We start from the raw sequence: 23,582 nt of genomic DNA on the forward strand, positions 1-23,582 counted from the left end.
TTCATGGTTCGGCTAGGCCCCTTAGTTCCAGTGAAGGGAAATCTTAACGCTACAGCATAAAATGACATCCTAGACGATTCTGTGCTTCCAACTTTGTGGGGAAGGCCCTTTCCTGTTTCAGCATGACAATGCCCCCGTGCACAAAGCGAGTTCCATACTGAAATGGTTTGTCGAGATCGGTGTGGAAGAACTTGACTGGCCTGCACAGAGCCCTGACCTCAACCTTTGGGATTAATTGGAACGCTGACTGCGAGCCAGGCCTAATCACCCAACATCAGTGCCCGACCTCACTAATGCTCTTGTGGCTGAATGGAAGCAAGTCCCCGCAGCAATGTTCCAACATCTAGTGGAAAGCCTTCCCAGAAGAGTGGAGGCTGTTATAGCAGCAAAGGGGGGACCAACTCCATATTAATGCCCATGATTGTGGAATGAGATGTTCAAAAAGCAGGTGTCCACACACTTTTGGTAATGTAGTGTACTAAAAGAGCCAATTTTCCATAACCTGTAGGTAGGAAGGACTGGGGTCTGAACAGATAGTTCAGCGCTTCTGCGCTTTTCTATAACCTGTCATGTAAGAGATGTCTTCTTCAGGCTACTATAAATGTGAGTTGTCTGCATAGACATATATGCCTACAGTGTGCCTGCCAGTGTGTTTGGGTGGTGTTTTTGCAGGGACAATTGTTGAATACTGTCTTCTGTATAGTACGCACCACGCACTGCTTTAAAATTCAGCAGCAGTGTTTTCCCTTTGATACATCAAATGACTACCTCTTGAAAGTCACAAGGAATTTGTAGGTCTAGAAAAGCTCGCTCTGAAGACATTGACACTTCTGAGCTAGCACATTAACGTTCTTCACACTCTAAATGACGTTAGCGTTTTTCTTTCATTTCGGCTGCCTGTGTGGAGGTCTCAATCTGGGTGTTTGAAGTGGTTTTAAGTCTGTGTCTACCTCTTGAGTGATGTCTTGCTGCATCTACAGTCTTTGTAGATATTGCACAGGGTAACAACATTTCTAAATACACAGGAATATCAACACATATAATAATATCTAAGGACTTTGAGAGTAGAACCAGACAGGCCCCAGCACATCAATCTCAATATTGATTGGTACCTGCTGGGGTAAAGAAACCACTGTCCCTGAGGACAGCATAGAACATAGTCTCCACCACCTTGCAGTCAGATCAGAATGAACACTTAACATCTATGGACTCCAAAGAGTCAACTAGATAGCCAATATCGAACGGCTCCAGAATCTGGTTAAGGAATGAAGAATAAGATACTAGCGGCGTTCGAGTCTGTGCATGCAGTGAAAGGCCTTGATGAGAAGGTTGTTGTTTCTCCCATATGCACTAAGCATGTATGGATCTGAAGAGTAAGTTACATAGAGAAGAACAAACTGATAGATTAAAGCCTCTTGCCAACAACCCACAGCCTGACCGTTGCGTAAAGAAACAACACTAGACCCTAAAATAACTTCAAGGTAATGAAGCCTTCAGAAAGTATTCACACCCCTTGACTTTTTCCACATTTTGTTGTGTTAAAGCCTGGATTTAAAATTGATTAAATTGATATTTTCTGTCACTGGCCTACACACAATACCCCATAATGTCAAAGTGGAATTATGTTTTTAGAAATGTTTACAAATTAATTAAAATTAAAAGCTGAAATGTCTTGAGTCAATAAGTATTCAACCCCTTTGTTATGGCAAGCCTAAATAAGTAAAAATATGCTTAACAAGTCACATAATAAGTTGCATGGACTCACTCTGTGTGAAATAATTGTGTTTAACATGATTTTTGAATTACTACCTCATCTCCGTAACTCACACATACAATTATCTGTAAGGTCCCTCAGCAGTGAATTTCAATCACAGATTCAACCACAAAGACCAGTGAATCTTTCCAATGCCTCGCAAAATATCCCTTGGTGGGTGGTGAAGTTATTAATTGCACTTTGGATGGTGTATCAATACACCCAGTCATTACAAAGATACAGGCGTCATTCCTAACTCAGTTGCCGGAGAGGAAGGAAACCGCTCAGGGAGTTCACCATGTCGCCAATGGCGACTTTAAAACAGTTACAGAGTTTAATGGCTGTGATAGGAGAAAATTGAGGATGGATCAACAATATTGTAGTTACTCCACAATACTAACAATCTAAATGACAGAGTCAAAAGAAGGAAACCTGTACATTCATCCTGTTTGCAATAAGGCACTAAAGTAAAACTGCAAAAAATGTGGGAAAGAAATTAGCTTTGTTCTGAATACAAAGTGTTATGTTTGGGGCAAATCCAACGCAACACATCACTCTTCATATTTTCAAGCATGGGGGTGGCTGTATCATGTTATCGGTATGTTTGGGGCAAGGGAGGTTTTTAAGATAAAAATAAACAGAATAGAGCTAAGCACAGGTAAAATCCTAGAGGAAAACCTGGTTCAGTCTGCTTTCCAACAGACACTGGGAGACAAATTCACCTTTCAGCAGGACAATAATCTAAAACACAAATGCAAATATTGTACAATCCAGGTGTGCAAACCTCTTAGAGACTTACCGAGAAAGACTCACAGCTGTAATCTCTGCCAAAGGTGATTCTAACTTTTATTGACTCAGGGGTGTGAATACTTATGTAAATGTGATATTTTGTATTTCATTTTCAATACATTTGTAAACATTTCTAGAAACATGTTTTCATTATGGGGTATTGTACATGGGTATTAATGGGTGAGAGAAACAAATACATTTAATCAATGTTGAATTCTGTCTGTAACACAACAAAATGTGGAATAAGTCAAGGGGTATGAATACTTTCTGAAGGCACTGTAACTCAATTCGCAACTATCCCTTTAACAGAGAGGTTCTTTAGGAATTCATGAGAGGTGTTGAGAGGTGTAGAGAAGTGTGTTCCGTCACTAAAAGGTTAAGAGCAATATGCTGTTCAGGTTTCAGCTAGTACTGAAGTACTTAATGGTGATAAAATGCCCCAGACAGTGTAGCCTTTTGACACTCTCTGATGTGCTCACTGGTGCTCAATGCTCACATTCCCAGAAACGGAACATATATGCATCAGACGTCAGTCCAATTCCTCTTTTTCTCTTATAACAGAAACTAAAGGCAAAATAATCACAGCTACCCATGAAAGGTGGTGAGATGGTTGTGATGGTGGGCACATTTGATTGCAGTATTATTGTATTTTCTAAGCAATATGGGCATTCTTATGGTTTTAATGGACCCACAATAGGTTGGAAGAGAGCATTTTTACACTCATTCCATCACAAGAGTAATATAAGCAAATATTAACTGTCTAGTGCTAAGTACAGCTGTTCCAAATAGAGCAGAGAACCTTACTCTATTAAGACTATAATGCTTATAGGGGCCGATTCCGACCCGAGTTAAGCGTAAATGGAACGTAGTTCCCTTTTTATGCACTTTTCTCTCTACACATATTGTGACCTTGAACTTAAACAAGAGAATAGCATGCTATTCACCCGCTATTTGTTCGGGATGGAGATCTAAGAAATGAAGGTGTGGCGAAGGTGTGTCTACAGATACGCTGTATTCTGACCTTTTAATTCCCTCATAATTCCAACACCTTTACGCGTGAGGAAACCAAGGTCAAGCGAACCTGTCGGTTCCAAGTGGAAAAAGCATCTACTTTCTTTTTTCGATAGAAATAACAGCATTCTCCATGCACCGTAATTTATACATTTATAAGAGCTATTGATAAAAGCTAGGTAAATTAGTAATCCGTTTGGATAAAGGGATTGTAAATAAACATAGCAATTGTTTTAGATGATTTTTCCTTATGATCCCTGGAGACGAATGTGAAACCAGTCATATGGAAGCTAACTGAAAATCATATCAACATGACCTGTATTGCAGCCCCTTTTCCACATTGAAGTAGGCTATAAATAGCTGTGCCATTATTCTGAATTTTTATTGTGTGCCCTCATAATTTGCGTGGATGAAATGTGGAGGCCCAAGCTATAGGCTTCTGTAGGGCTGAACCTGCCGAGTTGATATATGCGCTTTAGAATGTTTTAATTGTATGCCTGGGCTTTTCTCCGTTTTATTTTACAATTTGTATCATGTTAAATATTAGCCACTATCGGGAGCCACCTTCAGTAATACCCACTGTCACTTTAGTGTTAGTTTTCTTCAATTTCTAGCTTACATTTAGCATCATTCCATCCATTCCGTTTACCTTTCTTACCTCTGTCACGTCTGTGGAGTTGTTCCTGAGGATCGCTTGCATTTGTGGATCATATTAGCCTATTTGAATCATTCTGGAACTCAGACCACATGTAGGAGATTAAACCTGGCGCCTGGCGTATGGTTCACGACGACTAGAACGTTGTCATACAGTTCCATGATTAGTGAGGATTAGGGTAGATTTATAGGACTATTATTCAACCTTATTGTACACTTTTTTTCTACCTTCCAATATTTAATGGATTAAATATGCCAACTTTCAGGATGAATCAAACCACTTTATTTTTAATTCATCAATATATTTAGTGCGCATAACCTGGTTATTGGACCCTTCAAACCTGTTTTTTTTATGATTCATTCACACTTTCCTAACCCTAAAATGTGCTTAAATAATCTACAAAATCAGAGTATTTTTTTTATCTACCAGTTGGTGCTGAAATGGAGACAAATATGCATATACAGTGTTCTCCAAAATTATTGGGACAGTGACACATTTGTTGTTGTTTTTAAAACTTTCTTAATGACTATGAGGTCATTGAGAAAGTTACAGACGCACAAATATCATACAAATATCACAAAAATGCTAACCTCCCCTGTTATTGTAATGGTGAGAGGTTAGCATGTCTTGTGGGTATATTTGTGCGTCTGTAACTTTCTCACTCCTCATTATTCATGAATCATTCAGGACTATCCATAAACATGGTAGCATCCACATTAATGTAGAAGTGTTTTAAAACATATTATATTCTTATTTACAATAAAAGTGACTCCAAATTGACACAGTACGTTATTTACTATTAATTTCTAGTGGGAACAAAATAATCTGAAACACAACCAAAACAAACAAATGTATCCAACAAATGTGTAGTCACAAGCTTTATGTAGTCATTGCATACTATGAATACGGGACCAAATACTTCACTTTTTACTACTTTAATACACATAAGTGAATTTGTCCCAATACTTTTGGTCCCCTAAAATTTCTAAACGGTTCACCTGATATGGATGAAAATACCTTCAAATTAAAGGTGACAGTCTGCACTTTAACCTCATAGTCATTGTATAATTTACAATCCAAAGTGCTGGAGTACAGAGCCAAAACAAGAAAACATGAGTCACTGTCCCAATAATTTTGGAGCTCACTGTATTTAGATGGCTTTCTTTCATTGATCCCTATATTCTGAACCCGTTCTCTCGATGTATTCTAGTCAGTCTGTTGACAAAATTCTAAGGTACACCGTATTTAAAGGGATGGTTTAAGATTAAAGTACTGAAAACCCTTTGAATGAAAACTCCACAAGAAAATATGTTGGCCGCAAGGGAACCATGCCTGCAAAGCCCAGTATGCACCTGCATAAGGTAAGTCTGAATGCCAACTACTGAGAAGTGTGTAGGAAAGGCGTACATTTCCAGAGTCGGAATCGGCCCAATACTGTATAGCCTACTGTATTTTTAAAGCTATTCTATATTGCAGATATTTTCAAGAAGTGTGTATGGTGTTATGGGGAGTGTGCAGAGGTGGTAAGCATGGGGCTTGAGGTGGTGCTGGGTTGGGGTGGTGCAGGAGGGCCAGAGAGGAGGGGGGCCCGGCTGTGGGATGGACCCTTGCAGTGGGCCCTAATGATGCTCAGAGACGTGAGGTAGGTAGGTGACTGCACATGCATGTACTTCACATCTCCTGTGCCCCAGTTTCTACTGGGTTGTTGCTGCTAAAGATTCTTTTTCAGGCAACCAAGACAGAAAAAATAAAAGTTGGAAAAAAGAGAAAAAAAACATGAGGGTCCAATAAATACTCCAAGACTTGAGAAATAAATTAACTAAAAATATAGATATTTACAACGGCAAAAATGCCCTCTATTCCTGTTGCTAGGCCAAGCCTGCTGCCATGGGATAGAGAAGAAAGCGTCACTTGTGTGTCCCTTTTCAAACAGATCCTGAAAAGCCTGCTTCAAACGTTCTCTCTCCTATACAGAACTAACGTCCCGTAGGCTTTGTCCTGCGTCTAAAAAACCTTGAACTATCTATGCCATTTATTTTCCGCTGCAGTTCTTTATGGCCCGTTTTTTTCTGTTCTTTGGAGGGTTGTGAGGGAGAGACCTTGGCTATGGTTTGGGGTTTGAGTTCCTGGCTTGGCACTGACCTACAGCTTCCTTCTAGGCAACCCTGGAGCTGTGAGCCAAGGTGAGGGGTGAGGGGACATACTCTGTGGGGAGACAGTAGGCTAGTCCATAGGCAGGTAGGCTTGGCCTGGCTGCTGGGGATAACATTGACTGGGAATGCAGATGCAGGGAGGGGATGGTGTGTGTGTGTGTGTGTGTGTGTGTGTGTGTGTGTGTGTGTGTGTGTGTGTGTGTGTGTGTGTGTGTGTGTGTGTGTGTGTGTGTGTGTGTGTGTGTGTGTGTGTGCGCGTGTGTGTATGTGTGTGTGTGCGTGCATCTGTTAATGTGTGTATTTCTGTGCATGTACAGTATGTGAGATTGTGTATGTGTGTGTTAGCCCATGTACTGTAGGTATGGGTTCTGTGGAAGGGAAATGGTTCTGGTGGTGAGAATGCTGGGGATGTTGGATGGAGTTGAGAGAGCCAATGGAATTCCAACAAGACAAACTGCCATAGACCCTCTAGCACCTCAACCGAGAGAGAGAGAGAGAGAGAGAGAGAGAGAGAGAGAGAGAGAGAGAGAGAGAGAGAGAGAGAGAGAGAGAGAGAGAGAGAGAGAGAGAGAGAGAGAGAACGAGAGAGAGAGAGAGAGAGAGAACGAGATAGAAAGACAGAGCAGATCTCACCATTAAACAAACACTGGAGCTGGACTTCCTTTTCTGAACAGATAGCAACAGAGAGGAGGGGAAAACAGGGAATCATAAGGAAAAAGGAACCAATAAAAATAGGACAAATAAAGCTGCCAGTTAGATCCCAAAGAGAAAGAAACAACCACAAGAGCTTTGAGAGGGACAAATGGGAAACATAGAGGGAGGGCTTTCCACCAAAAAAACAAAATTACATAGCTGTAAAGCAATAAGGATCTATTAAGTCATATTCAACCAATTTTGCCAGCTAAAATAAAATGGTTTGAAAATCTCCTAGAACTAAAATTCTTAATGTGTGTGTCTGAATGTGTGGATGCATCTGATGTGACGTTAAGGTGGGTTAAAAATGTGTACTTAGATGATGTCATGATATCTATGGATATCCATTCATGCCTTATTTGATATATATTGTTGATATTTGTAAATTGAACAATGATATCATGCCACAGCCGGCCATGATTACAAACACCTGCGTGTGTCCAACGGAAACCTACAGTACCAGTCAAAAGTTTGGACACACATACTCATTCAAGGGTTTTTCTTTATTTTTACTATTTTTTGCATTGTAGAATAATAGTGAAGACATCAAAACTATGAAATAACACATATGGAATCATGTAGTAACCAAAAAAGTGTTAAATAAATCAAAATACATTTTACATTTGAGATTATTCAAATACCCACCCTTCGTGAGGTAGTCACCTGGAATGAATTTCAATTAACAAGTGTGCCTTCTTAAATGTTAATTTGTAGAATTTCTTTCCTTCTTAATGCGTTTGAGCCAATCAGTTGGGTTGTGACAAGGTAGGGGAGGTATACAGAAGATAGCCCTATTTGGTAAAAGACCAAGTCCATATTATGGCAAGAACAGATCAAATAAGCAAAGAAAAACAACAGTCCATCATTACTTTCAGACATGAAGGTCAGTCAATACGGAAAATGTCAAGAACTTTGAAAGTTTCTTCAAGTGTAGTCACAAAAACCATCAAGTGCTATGATGAAACTGGCTGTCATGAGGACCGCCACATGAACGGAAGACCCAGAGTTACCTCTGCTGCAGAGGATAAGTTCATTAGAGTTACCAGCCTCAGAAATTGCAGCCCAAATAAATGCTTCACAGAGTTCAAGTAACAGACACATCTCAACATCAACTGTTCAGAGGAGACTGTGTGAATGAGGCCTTCATGGTCGAATTGCTGCAAAGAAACCAATACTAAAGGACACCAATAAGAAGAAGAGACCTGCTTGGGCCAAGAAACATGAGCAATGGACATTAGACCGGTGGAAATGTGTCCTTTGGTCTGGAGTCCAAATTTGAGATTTTTGGTTCCAACCGCTGTGTCTTTATGAGACGCGGTGTGGGTGAACGGATGATCTCTGCATGTGTATTTCCCACTGTAAAGCATGGAGGAGGAGGTGTTATGGTGTGGGGGTGCTTTGCTGGTGACACTGTCTGTGATTTATTTAGAATTCAAGGCACACTTAACCAGCATGGCTACCACAGCATTCTGCAGCAATACGTCATCCCATCTGGTTTGGGCTTAGTGGGACTATAATTTGTTTTTCAACAGGACAACGACCCAACACACCTCCAGGCTGTGTAAGGGCTATTTTAACAAGAAGGAGAGTGATGTAGTGCTGCATCAGATGACCTGGCCTCCACAATCCCCCGACCTCAACCCAATTGAGATGATTTGGGATGAGTCGGAACGCAGAGTGAAGGAAAAGCAGCCAACAAGTGCTCAGCATATGTGGGAACTCCTTCAAGATTGTTGGAAAAGCATTCCAGGTGAAGCTGGTTGAGAGTGTACAAAGCTGTCATCAAGGCAAAGGGTAGCTATTTGAAGAATCTCAAATATAAAATACATTTAGATTTGTTTAACGTTTTTTTCATTACTACATGATTCCATATGTGTTATTTCATAGTTTTGATGTCTTCACTATTATTCTACAATGTAAAAAATTGTAAAAAATAAAGAAAAACCCTTGAATGAGTAGGTGTGTCCAAACCTTTGACTGGTAGTGTATATTTAAGCAATAAGGCCCGAGGAGCTGTGGTATATGGCCAATATATACCATGGCTAAGGGCTGTTCTTACATACAACGCAACGCGGAGTTGAAAAAGTACCCAATGTCATACTTGAGTAAAAGTAAAGATACCTTAATAGAAAATGACTCAAGTAAAAGTGAAAGTCACCCAGTAAAATACTCCTTGAGTAAAAGCCTAAAAGTATTTGGTTTTAAATATACTTAAGTATCAAAAGTAAAAGTATAAATAATTTCAAAATCCTTATATATATATATCAAAGCAGACGGCACCAATAAAAAATAAAAATAAAATTACGGATAGCCAGGGGCACACTCCAACACACAGACATCATTTACAAATGAAGCATGTGTGTTTAGTGAGTCCGCCAGATCAGAGGCAGTAGGGATGACAAGGGATGTTCTCTTGATAAGTGCGTGAATTGGACCATTTTCCTGTCCTACTAATAAGCATTCAAAATGTAATGAGTACTTTTGGGTGTAAGGGACATTTTATGGAGTAAAAATGTAGTGAAGTAAAAGTAAAAGTTGTCAAAAATGTAAATAGTAAAGTGCAGATACCCCAAAAAACAACTTAAGTAGTACCTTAAAGTATTTTTACTTAAGTACTTTACACCACTGGTATATTGGCCATATACCACAAACCCCCAAGGTGCCTTATTGCTATTATAAACTGGTTACCAACTAACTAGAGCAGCAAAAATACATGTTTTGTCCTACCCGTGGTATATGGTCTGACATACCACGGCTGTCAGCCAATCAGCATTAAGGGCTCGAACCACCCAGTTTATAAATACTTGTGACCTGTATAGTTTGACATGAAACCCTGATGAAGACAGCTTATCTGTTGAAACATTGCTGAATAAAGTATTGCTTCGGCGCAACTACGGTGTGCAGCTTGTCCTTTTCTTTTTAATGTTAAGGTGGGTTGTGTTGCTTTAGACCTGGGTATTGTATGGCCTTTGTCGATCACGGCACTTCACTGCATGCCCTGACTCCTTGTTGAAAACCAACTATCTTCGAACATGGAGATCGCTCAGATCATTTAGGATCAGAGGAGAGGTTTGCTGTATGACAGGATTGGTGGAAAAGATCATGCTTAGCTAGGTCCGTTTTTTTGAAATCCTGTTGATAACGCAGTTCTTTGTTCCCCTTTAATTGCACAGAAAAATTTACTTTTAACTCAATTTTCCCAATTTCAAAGGTGAAATGAACTGTCCATCAGCTGCCAGCTACAACTCATTGGTCCCGTTAGAGGGGGCCACTGTAGGAACTAGTGGACAAAAAAAGTCCTACTTGCCTTTCTGTGCTAGCTGTCTGCACACAGTCACACACATACACACGCACACACACACACAAATACACATCCAAGCTGAAAATCATAACTTTACTATGGGTGTAGACTATATACCCTTTACAATCTGGACAGCTGAGATGGACAGTGAAGTAATATTTATCGCTAATAACCTTGTATCATTCCCCCTAGCAAGTGATAGTATTATTTCAACTGCATGTCATTTTACAGTGCATTCGGCAAGTATTCTGACCCCTTAGGTTTTTCCACATTTTGTTACATTACAGCCTTATTCTAAAATTCATTACATTAATTGATTTCCTCAATCTACACACAATACCCCATAATGACAAAGCGAAAACTGGTTTTTAGAAATGTTTGCAAATGTATTACAAATTAATAACAGAAATACCTTATTTACATAAGTATTCACACCCTTTGCTATGAGATTCGAAATTGAGCTCAGGTGCATCCTGTTTCCATTGATCATCCTTGAGATGTTTCTACAACTTGATTGAAGTCCAACCTGTGGTAAATTCAATTGATTGGACATGATTTGGAAAGGCACACACCTGTCTATATAAGGTCCCACAGTTGACAGTGCATGTCAGAGCAAAAACCAAGCCATTAGGTCGAAGGAATTGTCCGTAGAGCTCCGAGACAGGATTGTGTGAAGGCACAGATCTGGGGAAGGGTACCAAAACATTTCTGCAGCATTGAAGGTCCCCAAGAACACAGTGGCCTCCATCTTTCTTAAATGGAAGAAGTTTGGAACCACCGAGAGTCTTCCTAGAGCTGGCCGCCCGGCCAAACTGAGCAATCGGGGGAGAAGGGCCTTGGTCAGGGAGGTGACCAAAAACCCAATGGTCACTCTGACAGAGCTTCAGAGTTCCTCTGTAGAGACGGGAGAACCTTCCAGAAGGACAACCATCTCTGAGGCACTCCACCAATCAGGCCTTTATGGTAGAGTGGCCAGACGGAATCCACTCCTCAGTAAAAGGCACATGACAGCCCGCTTGGAGTTTGCCAAAACGCACCTAAAGGACTCAGACAATGAGAAACAAGATTCTCTGGTCTGATGAAACCAAGATTAAACTCTTTGGCCTGAATTCCAAACGTCACATCTTGAGGAAACCTAGCACCATTTCTACGGTGAAGCATTGTGGTGGCAGCATCATGCTGTGGGGATGTTTTTCAGCGGCAGGGACTGGGAGACTAGTCAGGATTGAGGGAAAGATGAACGGAGCAAAGTACAGAGAGATCCTTGATGAAAACCTGCTCCAGAGCTCTCAGGACCTCAGACTGGGGCGAAGATTCACCTTCCAACAGGACAACGACCCTAAGCACACTGCCAATGCAGGAGTGGCTTTGGGATGAGTCTCTGAATGTCCTTGAGTGGCCCAGCCAGGGCCCGGACTTGAACCCGATCAAACATCTCTGGAGAGACCTGAAAATAGCTGTGCAGCGACGCTCCCCATCCAACCTGACAGAGCTTGATAGAATCTGCAGAGAAGAATGGGAGAAACTCCCCAAATACAGGTGTGCCAAACTTGTAGCGTCATACCCAAGAAGACTCAAGGCTGTAATCGTTGCCAAAGGTGCTTTAACAAAGTACTGAGTAAAGGGTCTGAATACTTATGTGCATGGGATATTTCCGGTTTTTATTTTGAATAAATGTACAAACATTTCCAAAAACGTGTTTTTGCTTTGTCATTATGGGGTATTGTGTGTAGATTGATGAGGGGGAAAAAAACAATTTAATCAATTTCAGAATAAGGCTGTAACGTAACAAAATGTGGAAAAAGTCAAGGGGTCTGAATACATTACAGACACTGAGTTGTGAGATGTCTTAAGACGTCTTGTGGAAGGGGAGACCAAAACGCTGGTCTCTCCATTCCCACAGTATACACAGGAAATCTGTTTCCTAACGCCAACACACTTCTGAGAGAGAGAGAGAGAGAGAGAGAGAGAGAGAGAGAGGAGACCTTCCATACAGCTCACTTACCTTCACTCCACCATCCGATTTTTTGTTTAGTAAACTTTTGCATGCTGAAACAGAAGAGGGAGAGGAACAGACGTTAGGACATGACTAACCTAACGTAGCAGGCATTAAGGAAACGCCTGAGTGGGGTCCCCACATCCGGTTTCCAGGGCAAAGGGAAGCTATGTTGAAGATATTGTAACCCTGAAAACCGGATGTTTCTGGTTTCTACCGACCCGCATCAATCAACCTGGAACCATAACACTGTAGGAGAACGTAGGTCAGAAAAGTAGAGGACAGTGATGTCACAAGTCTCTGTGGTCACTGAGGTGAAGAACTGCTCAGGAGTCATCTGATGCTCGAGACTTGGACAGTAAATACTGTAGGGAGTAGGGTATGTACAGTGAGAGCAGGGTGGTAGAACACAGTACCGTTTCCTTTTTAGCATGCCCCACAGACATATTATCACATACAGGTATATGGTCTCGACGCCACACACACTGTACATATATTACAGTACAGTGCAAATGCTCACATAGAAAAAGAAAAATGACAGAGAGAGAGCCACATAAACAGAAAGAGGCACACAGAGACGGACAGAAACACTCAGACACATTCATGATAACCTTCAGTCAGGTTTCAAAGATCCTCAATATCCCAGGGCAAGGAAAAAACACAACATAAAAAATAAATTATCAGTATCTTCATCTTCATATAAAGTGACAACGACGACTGCAGGCAAAAATTGGTCTCAGGCTCGTTTGCAGGTGGTTCATGCGATGTGGTGCTTTGTGGGTCATATCATAAGCTTGACATGCATTATCCACAGCAAACTACAGCTCCCAGAGTGCAGCTCAGTTAAAGAGTGCATCATAGGGACAAAAGGGAGACACCCTGCCTGCCGCCTGGTATAGATTGGATCCAAGCATCTAAAGACTGTATTGCGGTCGTAAGCCGTAAGCAGTATATCCTCTTTCAACCGCTGCAATTAAAATAATTGAATACCATCTATCATCCTTGTGGGAGAGTTGTGAGATCATGATCAGGCGGGAGAAACAAGTCACCAGACAAACAGAAAGGGCAGGGCCAGGGTCCAAGTGTTAGTCAAAGCTTCTGTGGGCGTGACTCATGACCAGCCAATTCAAGCTGCCAGTTACAGAAGTGTGCTTTCTTTCACCCATAGGAAGGTACAGACAGGAAGAAATTAAATGGAGCAAGCAAGACACCAGAGATAAAGAGAGAAAAAAATCTGAACCACCCCGGTGCATCTGGTAACCCATGCAGGCTGGCAAAGGCACAGATACATGCTTGCTGGCTGGAGGTACCAGGCCATGCAGTGGGGCTGTGGGGTATGGGCATAGATAGACTGGGCATCAGCTGGGCATTGACTAGGATCTGTGGATCTTAACTGGACTTATATACGGGCAAATGTAGGGGGTGGGTAATTGATTGCTCGTTTGTTTTTAGAGTTCGAGTCCTTATTAATTATGGCTAAGACTGCCCAAATGTTTATTGACAACGCTTTATTTAGTGGAAAGAAAGAGAGACATGCCCACACTAGCTAGTAGGTAGGCTGGCACACATATTGTGCATGCACACACTGTCCTGTTGTATCAGCGCTGTGACTGAGTGTGCATTAACCTAAGCCAATTCAGGTTATGTTACAGGTCTGAAATCGGTCTGAATAAATGGAGAGAAAGTAAGACCAGTATCTGCGGCAAAGACATGGATAAGGTAAGCCAAATAGATAATGCACCTGACAAATAGAATTATTATGGAAAGGTTGTCTGCTATCACACAGCAGGGGTACGGCAGAAGGAGTTAGCGGCACAGCCTCAGGCCAACTGAATATAGCAGACTAACTTCATTTCCTCTCCGACATCTTCCCTGCCTGTGTGAGAGTGTGTGTGTGTGTGTGTGTGTGTGTGTGTGTGTGTGTGTGTGTGTGTGTGTGTGTGTGTGTGTGTGTGTGTGTGTGTGTCTGTGTGTGTGTGGGTGGGTTCGTGTGTGCGCATGTGTGTGACCATAAAAATGATGGCTATCACCTTCATTTATCATTTCTTTAGAACATCACACAGTTATAATGCATTGTGATCTATCCATGGCTCATGAATACGAAACCATAATGCATTTTGAGTGTCACATTGTCAGTTACCAGTACCTGCCTGCAAAACACCATAAGAAGGCTGTGTCAGGTCTTAAAATCATATGCATGGGCCCATAGAACAATGTGTCTTTAAAGCACAGGTTAGTGTCCTGCGTTCTAACCCTTCGGTAGGGCCAACCTTGGTCCATAGTCATGGATCACTCAGAGGGTGTAGTGCAGGCGTGGAGAGGGAGGGAGGGGGTTAGGGGGGCAGCGGGTGGGGTGTGTGTGAGAGGCCACTCTGGAGCAGTACAGTACGTGCCAGGTGGGGCAACCAATGGTCAGTGGCTGGCACCCCGGGCCACATGCTAACAGACCAGGGGGCAGTGTTGGCACAGTGCCAGGTTGCTGCGGCTCCCCTGTCCTGACTAACATACCTTCTGAAGCCAGAGCAGCCGTGCTGGTGGTGGCCGCAGGGCTGGTGTGCTGTCGGCCCACTATTGGACAGAGACGCATTCAGTTGGGAGGGACCAACCAGGGAACAGGCAGAGCCTCTCTAGAGCACAGTGTCACTTCCTTCTTTAAGAGCCTGGCCCCCGCTTCACTCCACTCACCCACCTTTTTCATCTCATAGGGGGGGGCAGATACATACATCCATGGGCTCTAAACTGTATATCCTGCCGGATACCGATACTTAACCCAGTGTGCACACTCAATGTTAGAAAAAACACCTTCAATGGCCCATCATTGTTCACAACCAGTTATTCAAAAATAGCCACACAAAACACTGAGATCGACAAGTGACAGTTATGCGGTGTTATGAAGCAACATTGTACACACAACACTACTTTCTTACGAGCACAAGAGCTCTATGACTAATGTCTGTACTCCACGATAGTGCTTTATAGAAAGGCCTTCAGACAAGGCTGAGACAAGCTCTTCATGTGCTGATAGGATTTCAAATGGTTCTCTGAATGTCTCAATTAGCCAGGATACGTGGGCCATAGAACACAACTTAGTATCCCAGTATTCTTGGGATGCAGGTGGGTTGTGGATTTATACAAGGACAAACAACCTACTCTACACATCTGCAGTTTACAATGGTCCTTATTATGAATGACATTATGTTATTTATAACGTCTATATAACAACAAAAACCTCAACGCATCTACTTAGGACATTTCTGTTTCAGAGACATTATACTGAGTCTTCAAGGCAGTTTCCTCTCTAAGGGACATTCAATCTAAGGTAAGGGCACTAAACTCACTTTCATTACTCAACACTTCTGAACAAACAGTATGTATTATTGTCTATCTTGGGATCATTTTTACTTACTATAACTTAGAACAACACTAATGCCATTCTAAATGCGAACACCCAGATGCCCCCTCACCTGAGAAGTTTCTGGTCACCAGCATGGTGGTAAGGATGGCTCCCTGGGGAAGACACAGAATACAAGGTTAGTGCAAAGGACAGGGGGTGTATACAATCTCTCTAACACAACCAATGGGATATATGTGTGCATTTGTGTGTGCACCCAAGTGTGTGTGTGTGTGTGTGTGTGTGTGTGTGTGTGTCTACACACACCTTGAGTTTTCTCCTGGCATTGAACTTGCGCAGGCACTCTACAGTCTCTTGACGATGCATCATGGACGCCACAGTGGAGCGTTGCTGTATTGGGGAAAAGGAGGAGAGGAAAGCAGAGAACAACAGATCAATGAATACACCATCACAGCACCAGTTACGAAGGTATAATGGGGCCAACGTTACCATAATGTAGTACCGATTCCATCCTCAAGTAAAACCATGGTAAATTACATGTAAGTGATAGCCTGTTGATGGGGTGACTTACGCAGACCCATGGGTGCTTGAGAGCCTGGTCAGCAGTGATCCTCTTGGCAGGATTGATAGTCAGCATCTGGTTGATCAGGTTCTTGGCTTCGGGGGTCACTGTGTCCCACTCTGGGGAGGGGAACTGGGAGGGAGGGAGGGAGAGAGAGGGGGACGAGGGGAGAGAGAGAGAAAGAAGTGGAGAAAATGTTAGAGATGCACATTATGTCAATACGGTACAAGGACACACACAGACACAAATACACACAGACACACACACTCAACACACGCCACAGCACAGTGCTCTTTGTGATGGAGATTTATTGAAATAGTGAGCGCAATGGTAGAGAGACTGAGGAGGAGGAGGTAGTGCTGGTCATGGCGGCCCTTTCCGCTTCATTCGGCCGGCTGCCCCACACTAATACCCTGGCTGGTCCTCATAATCCTTCCGGAGAGTTACTAGGTGCGCAAGCTTTTGCTCCAACCCAGTTGTAACACAACCGAACCTGAATTAGAAGGTAGTTAGTAAGTATCTGGTCAACAGATACTGTAGTTATCAGAATCATGTGTGCTAAATTCGGGTTGGAGCAAAAGCCTGCAAGAGTGTACAGTAGCTCTCCAGGAGAGGGGGTTGGCACCCCTGCCCCAAACCAAAGGTACACGTAATACAAAAGATAGTCCTACTGCATGTATACACATCACAGCATCCTTGTTAGCTTGGGTTCTTCAAGCAGTAGTTTGAGCTGTGTCCCTGGCTGACACAGTGCTGTAGTGTCTCCTTGGTTAGTAACTGCAGAGGGCTGCTCTGACATGATCAATGGGCAGGAAACACAGCTCTCTATCGCAGCCAATTAAAAATGAAGGAGAGTAGAATCTGGACCGGGCCCGCTTGGGTCGTTGCGGGGACCTGAAGTGTGTGCTTGTGGGACTGCGTGCCTGCGTGTGAGGAACACTGCTCGAGAAAAAGTGTGCACTCAGACAGGCACGCACAAACACCCACACACACACACACACAGAGTGAGGCTCTTCCCCATCTCCTCCCATCAGTGCAGTGTTAATGGCCTGAGTGCTGCTAAAAGCTCCTGCCAGCCCAACCCAACACCACTCCGCTGCTTCCCTACAGCTCTCCCTCCATCCCTCTCACCCAAGGCCTCATCCAAACTTACACACACGAGCGCAAGCAAACACGTGCATGTACGTAAACACACACACAGACACACACAACGACATAAACAGATTGATTCACACAAACACACAAGATATTACTCACTATTCTGAGTCAAGGACACTAACAAGGCACACAAACACTGGGCTCTCAGTGAATTCGACATTGTATAATCATGCACACACAAATCTGGTCTAATCCCATAGTGGTGAATGATAAACAGAGAGAGAGAGAAAGGAAGGTGGTCACTACTCACATCGTAGGCCCCAGCCTTGATCTGTTGATAGAGCTTGTGCTGGTCCTCATCCCAGAAGGGAGGGTAGCCCACCAAGAGAATGTACAGGACCACACCTAACCACAGAACACACACAGGGGGGGTTAGTACACACACACACACACACACACACACACACACACAGACAGATATGTCTCACTATACTTGTGAGGACTTTTTGGGGACCAACAATTGATTCCCATTAAAAATCCTACTTTCCCTAACCCTAACCTTAACCCAAACCCCTAACCCCAACTCCTAACCCTAACCACTAACGCCTAACGCGAACCCTAATTCTAACCCTAATTCTAACCCTAAACCTAACCTAAGCCTAAAATAGCATTTTTACAAGTGAGGACCGGCAAAATGTCGTCACTTCTCTGAATTGTAGTTGGTTTACTATTCTTATGAGGACTTCTGGTACTCACAAGTACAGTAACATGTGTACACACATACACAGGTTGGAGGAGTCACTCACCACAGGCCCAGATATCCACTGGCTTGCCGTAGGGGTCCTTCCTCAAGACCTCTGGAGAGAGGTAGCCCGGAGTGCCTGCAAAACCTACAGCAGCAAATAACGTGTCAAAAAGAATAAAACCACAAAGTCTAGAATCTAATGTAATGACATTGCAAGAGAAGTGTACCAACACAGCATTCCATCAAAACCCCCTATCATCCCCATTCAGAAGAGCTATATTAATGAGTAGTAATAAGATCCAACAAGATGGAACCAGCCAGTGGGCACAGACTTCTGGCTCATTGGCTAGATAAGACCAAGTCTGCTAATTTGGAGCTTATTCCTCTACACTGATCTAATAAACATCTATTAATGCATGTGGGCACTCAGCCAAGGCCCGCTGGCCCGTTTCTCTCTGGGGTGTGGTGTAAGTGACAGGTTCAAACAGCTCTGTCTGGAGAGATGGACACAGGGGGGTCAAATCAAATAGTCGTCAGATTAAAAGGTGAGGAGCCCTACTGTCAATACTGCACAACCTCTGGGCCCACTACTTTCATGTGCAAATGCCAAGCGACATTATGCCAGTGAGGGAGAGATGGAGAGATGCTAGGCAGAGCAATGGACGGAGTGGAGGGATGAGCAGAAGAGAGGGTGGTGCAGTGTATCCTCTGCGTTCATTTAAGTGTGGCGCTGCGCCACCAGTGGCGGCTCCTGAAAAAATTCTCAGGAGGGGCAATTTTTCTGATGATTTAGGTGACCTACACACATTTTAAAAAAGATATGTCCAGCAACAACATGAAGACAGGGGCAGCATATGAGTCAATACCAGAAGCATTTATTGACTGATCTGGGGAGATGGATTCCAGTTTCTGTGACAGATTATAAATAATCTCTGATGCCTTTGTTATATTAGCTTTTGGTTGAATGTACTGTCGTAGTAAATATATAATGTTATAGCTTGGTCTGACTAAAATCTTGTGCATGACCCATTTTGTGTTGGGCGTTTGTTTTCAATCAATGCTGTTCCTATCCTATAACAATGGACAAAAGAGTCCTATCTTGTCAGCCTTGTCAGCAGGTGGCCAAGGACAACACCCACGCCATAGGTCTCTCAGTTCTTCCAACTCACGAGTTCTTGCTCTGAGGACACACACACACACACACACACACACACACACATCATCACTGATAACACACACACACACACACACACATCATCACTGTTAAACACACACACACACAAAAATCCCCTCTCTTTAGGCTGAACATTTGAAGACAGAGAACCCGACTCAGAGCCAATGCAACAGTGGAGGGGACCTCGCCCAACTCATCAGGACCAATCAGAAGATCAGAACTACTAGATTCAACCTACATCATTTATTGTATAAAATGTCTGCACACAATGTTTTCGGGGCTCTCTTCAGATAGCTCCCTAAGAGTTTGACGAACGAGTCCGTGCACGCGATTCCAGATATCTTTACCTCTGAATAAACTGCCTTTATTATACCATATCCACCCTGTCCAAAGTCTCTACTTGGTCTCAGTTCTCCAGTAAACTTGTGATTATCAACAGTACACAACGGTAACAAACAATTGGGGGAACTCACGGGGCAGATAGTAAGGTCGCAGTGACACAGAAAGCAGTTCAATGTCGGGGGTACAGAGTCGCTCTCTTACCAGGATCAATTTCCTGTGACTGTCAGATCGCGGTCCGCTCTGACCAGGGTGAAGCCGGCCGGCTCCACTTCTCTGTCCGGGACTCTGTCATCCAGCCAAGTCTCCCAGCTGTATTGGATTCCGCTGCCAGCAGCGTTTTCATTATTTAGTCCGTTCGTAGCGGGTATGTACACGATCAACAAGATCAGTCCAAAACCCACCACTGGAAATCCATGGTTGGCAGAATGTTTGTAAACTAAGTGTACAAATTAAAAACATAAAATAACGCCACTAAGTGTACAAATTAAAAACATAAGATAACGCCACACTGCAGGTCGCAACAGAGACGCTGCTAGCCGCTATTTTCTTAGTTACGTTCATGGTTACGTCACGTATGACGAAAGCGCGTAAGTGCAAGCCCACAGACACCCATAGAGATTGTATTGAAAGCTTTGAAATTTGAAAAAATAGATTTTACATGAGAGTCTATGACAGACTTCTGGGCGATTTTCAACCTGACTGAAATCGCCCCAAAAACGGGCGGGGCCATTTGAAGCACGACTTTAGCCTGATTTGACATTTAGTGGCAGTCAGATCAGATTAGAACACTGATAACTACTGTTGCCGTGATATAATTGATTAGAAAAAAAATCCCTTCCTTTTCCCGTTTGGCAGTGCGTCGCCCATATCGCCCTATTGAACACACCGCCCCTGTGCGCCACAGGAGAATCATTGCCGCCACTATTTCTACCAAACATAGTTTCAATAAAGTTCTGTAAAGCACATTAGGTTTAACTTGGTAAATAGATAATCTGTCTGGGTTCAACACAGTTCTGAAGGTTATTTAGCTATGTGAGCTGTGGCAGGCAGCCTGCAACTCAAGAAACACAGCGCGCCAGTGACCAGTGCTCGAGTGACCAGTGCTCGATACAGACTCTCTGCGGTGCGAAACAGAATTCACTTGAATCCCTTCAGAATGCACCTGAGCGAGAAACGGCACGCCTGGGACCAGTGCGCAATACAGAAGCTCTGCGGTGCGAAACACAATTCACTTGAATCACCTCAGAGTGCTCCTGCGTGAGAAACTGCAAGAAAGGTACGTTAGCTTGTTTGTTTGACTAACGTTAGCTAGCCAACTAGTTAACTACATAAGCTAGCTGTAACCTAAAAACTAACATCATTTAGATCTATAATATTGCTGCCACAATTTTAACGGCAATTAGCTATCCAATATCCACATGTATGTTGATGATAGAAACATGGTTAACTAACGTTACTAGTCTAGCAAGTGTAACAGTGTTGCTTCCGTCCCTCTCCTCGCCCCTACCTGGGCTTGAACCAGGGACCCTCTGCACACATCGGCAACAGTCACCCTCGAAGCACCGTTACCCATCGCTCCACAAAAGCCACGGCCCTTGCAGAGCAAGGGAAACAACTACTTCAAGGTCTCAGAGCGAGTGATGTCACCGATTGAAACGTTACTAGTACGCACCGCTAACTAGCTAGCCATTTCATACCGGTTACACAAGTTAGCTAGCTAGTTCATTTGGAACTGTAAGTGCAAGCAAGATAGCTACATTTAATGTTATCTGTCTTTGATTTGATTTTCTCAGATGAGTATATTGAAATATTTCCAGCCACAGAAGTGAAAGAGAAAGGGGGACAAGTGTCAGGTAACGTTAACTTAGCTAGCTAACGTCAAATCAGCCTGAATTAAATGAAACTTTCTTTAGTTAGATAACTCTTTAAAAGCTTAAGCTATCGTTTTTATAACAAGTATATGGCTTACTTTACTAGACAGAGAAGAGGCAGAATCCCGGGAGTGAGGTAGGGATGCATGAGGGACAGAATGGAGCAGAGGAGAGGAGAGACCCAGGAGGGGAGGTGGAAAGAGAAAAGGAGAGGGGAGAGCAGAGTGGAACAGAGGAAAGGAGAGAGCCAGGAAGGAGAAAAGGAGAGAGGAGAGCAGAGAGAAGGAGAAGAAAGAGGAGTAGATAAAAGGAGATGAGAGGAGGAGGAGAGAGGAGTGAGGCCAAGTGTGCACCACCGGCAATCCGGATGGGACCCAAAGTGGCTTAGAATTGACAGACTGAAGCCATGGCTATATAATACGCCACATGGTTAGTCAAATTTCCTTTAATTAGGCTAAGGGCTAAAACATTTTTTGCATATTTAGTCTGTACTAGTCTACAGCATTATGTGTTTATTTCTGAGCCAACTCCACCAGGACCTCGATGACCCAGTGGGTCTTGACGCATTCAACATCAAGGAGGAGGAGGAGTGGAGAGGGAGAAGCCAAGTGGAGAAGACCAAGACCAGGGAGCTGTTCTGGGCTCGGTTCAGGTAAAAACATTTGTTTTCAAATGCTGTGATGAAACCAATGTTACATCATGTGTGTTGGATAAACTAAAACAAACAGCTATTAATCACTTATTTTCGGTTTTGTGCTGTAATTAGGTAATGGATCCATATCTTGTTGGCCTCCAGGACAGCCTAGACCGGAGGTTCCAACACCTGGAGATTCTGGGGGCCTTCAGTGTGTTGGGCCCTCAGGCTGCGTTCTCTATTGAGAGGATAAACACCTTCAACCTGACCCTCCTCTCCAGGCAGTTCTTGCAAGCGCCAGAGGCTGCTGTGCTGCAAGAGTGGCCCTCTTACAAGCAACATGTGCTAGTTGGAGCATTCAAGGTATGGCATGAGTGTGACAATCTTTTGAAGAGAATATTTTAGGCCAGTGTTGTCCAACCCTTTTTCCTGCTGAACTACCACTCTGTTGGCTCTTCTTTAATGTTGTACATCTTTTAGTATTTCATGTATTTCAGGGGTTGGACCAGCTGACGGCAATGACAAAGCTGGCCTCGCAGTTTGATGAGTGGGGGCAGTCTACCCCTGCCTTAGCCAGCTGGCTGCAATCGCACTGACTATACCAGTGTCTTCCGTTAATTGTGAGAGGGACTTCTCTGCAATGAAACGAGTAAGAACATTTAAATGTGAAAGTAGATCCTCTTTGTCCCTCTCCCTTCTCTTATTATTCTTTCTCTTATTGCAGGTGAAAAAAGACTTGAGGAACAGACTGCAAGGTGAGCATCTAGCCGCCTCTCCATCAACGGTCCCCCCATCAAGGAGCTCAATTACAGGAGGGTGTTGGAAATCTTTTTCAAAAAGCCCAGAAGAATAATGTGCTCTGACAAAGGCTGTAAACTATGTCTGCACTAGGTTTTGTCAGAACCCTCCTTTTGTGATGAACATGAATTAGTGGGCTCTAATTCATGTTCAGTCAAATGTTCCTCTGTTAATTTTTTCAAGATAAACTTTTTATTTCAGAAAGAAGGTCTCTGTTGTGTTTCTTTAGATAGCTGCAGCACTCAAACTTAAATTGCATCCTGTATACTATAATCATACATTATTGAGCTAATTTCTGGGGATGGAACTTATATTTTAGATGGTTTATTGGAGTTCTTTCCTTTTAAAAAGTCACCAGAACCAAGCTTTTCAGTCCTTATACATATTTTGTTTTGTGGGGGAGGACCCCGGAACCCCCCTTCCTTAACCCAGAGGTGGCAGAAATAAGTACTCGTGTTGGGGTGTAGAGTTGGAGCATAGCCTGAAGGTAGGGAGAGGCAGTTCCTCTTGCTGCTCAGTAGGCAAGTACCATGGTCTTGTCGTGGATGCGAGCTTCGACTGGAACCCAGTACAGTGTGCGGAGGAGCGGGGTGACATGGGAGAACTTGGGAAGGTTGAACACCAGGCAGGCTGTCGCGTTCTGGATAAGTTGCAG

At 43.2% G+C, this 23,582-nt stretch overlaps 1 protein-coding gene and 1 long non-coding RNA gene across 19 annotated transcripts in view; one reads left to right on the forward strand and one right to left on the reverse strand.

Moving 5' to 3' along the window:
* LOC121570388 (calcium/calmodulin-dependent protein kinase type II subunit gamma) overlaps positions 1-23,582 on the reverse strand; it is a 127,815-nt gene that overhangs the window by 28,627 nt on the left and 75,606 nt on the right. For 7 of the 15 annotated variants that reach the window (XM_041881861.2, XM_041881848.2, XM_041881935.2 and 4 more), the window contains exons 8-14: positions 18,170-18,253; positions 17,674-17,768; positions 16,275-16,397; positions 16,010-16,093; positions 15,816-15,858; positions 14,860-14,919; positions 12,361-12,404 (exon numbers count right to left, since the gene is read on the reverse strand). In XM_041881861.2, the coding sequence (XP_041737795.1) occupies positions 12,361-12,404; positions 14,860-14,919; positions 15,816-15,858; positions 16,010-16,093; positions 16,275-16,397; positions 17,674-17,768; positions 18,170-18,253 (533 nt within the window). Of the gene's footprint in view, positions 1-6,994; positions 7,028-12,360; positions 12,405-14,859; positions 14,920-15,815; positions 15,859-16,009; positions 16,094-16,274; positions 16,398-17,673; positions 17,769-18,169; positions 18,254-23,582 lie in introns of all 15 variants that reach the window. The other 8 variants (XM_041881883.2, XM_041881856.2, XM_041881940.2 and 5 more) reach the window with 3 other exon arrangements.
* Positions 21,267-23,463, forward strand: LOC121570487. 4 transcript variants are annotated; one of them, XR_006001474.2, is made up of 5 exons: positions 21,267-21,288; positions 21,418-21,477; positions 22,032-22,147; positions 22,262-22,778; positions 22,854-23,463. It is a non-coding gene; the product is annotated as an uncharacterized LOC121570487 (long non-coding RNA). The 4 variants fall into 4 exon arrangements; XR_006001470.2 differs by having other exon boundaries at positions 21,275-21,477; positions 22,262-22,492; positions 22,610-22,778; XR_006001472.2 differs by having other exon boundaries at positions 21,275-21,477; positions 22,262-22,492; positions 22,627-22,778.

Source organism: Coregonus clupeaformis, chromosome 1 (assembly GCF_020615455.1).
Source record: "Coregonus clupeaformis isolate EN_2021a chromosome 1, ASM2061545v1, whole genome shotgun sequence".
NCBI classification, from domain to species: domain Eukaryota; kingdom Metazoa; phylum Chordata; class Actinopteri; order Salmoniformes; family Salmonidae; genus Coregonus; species Coregonus clupeaformis.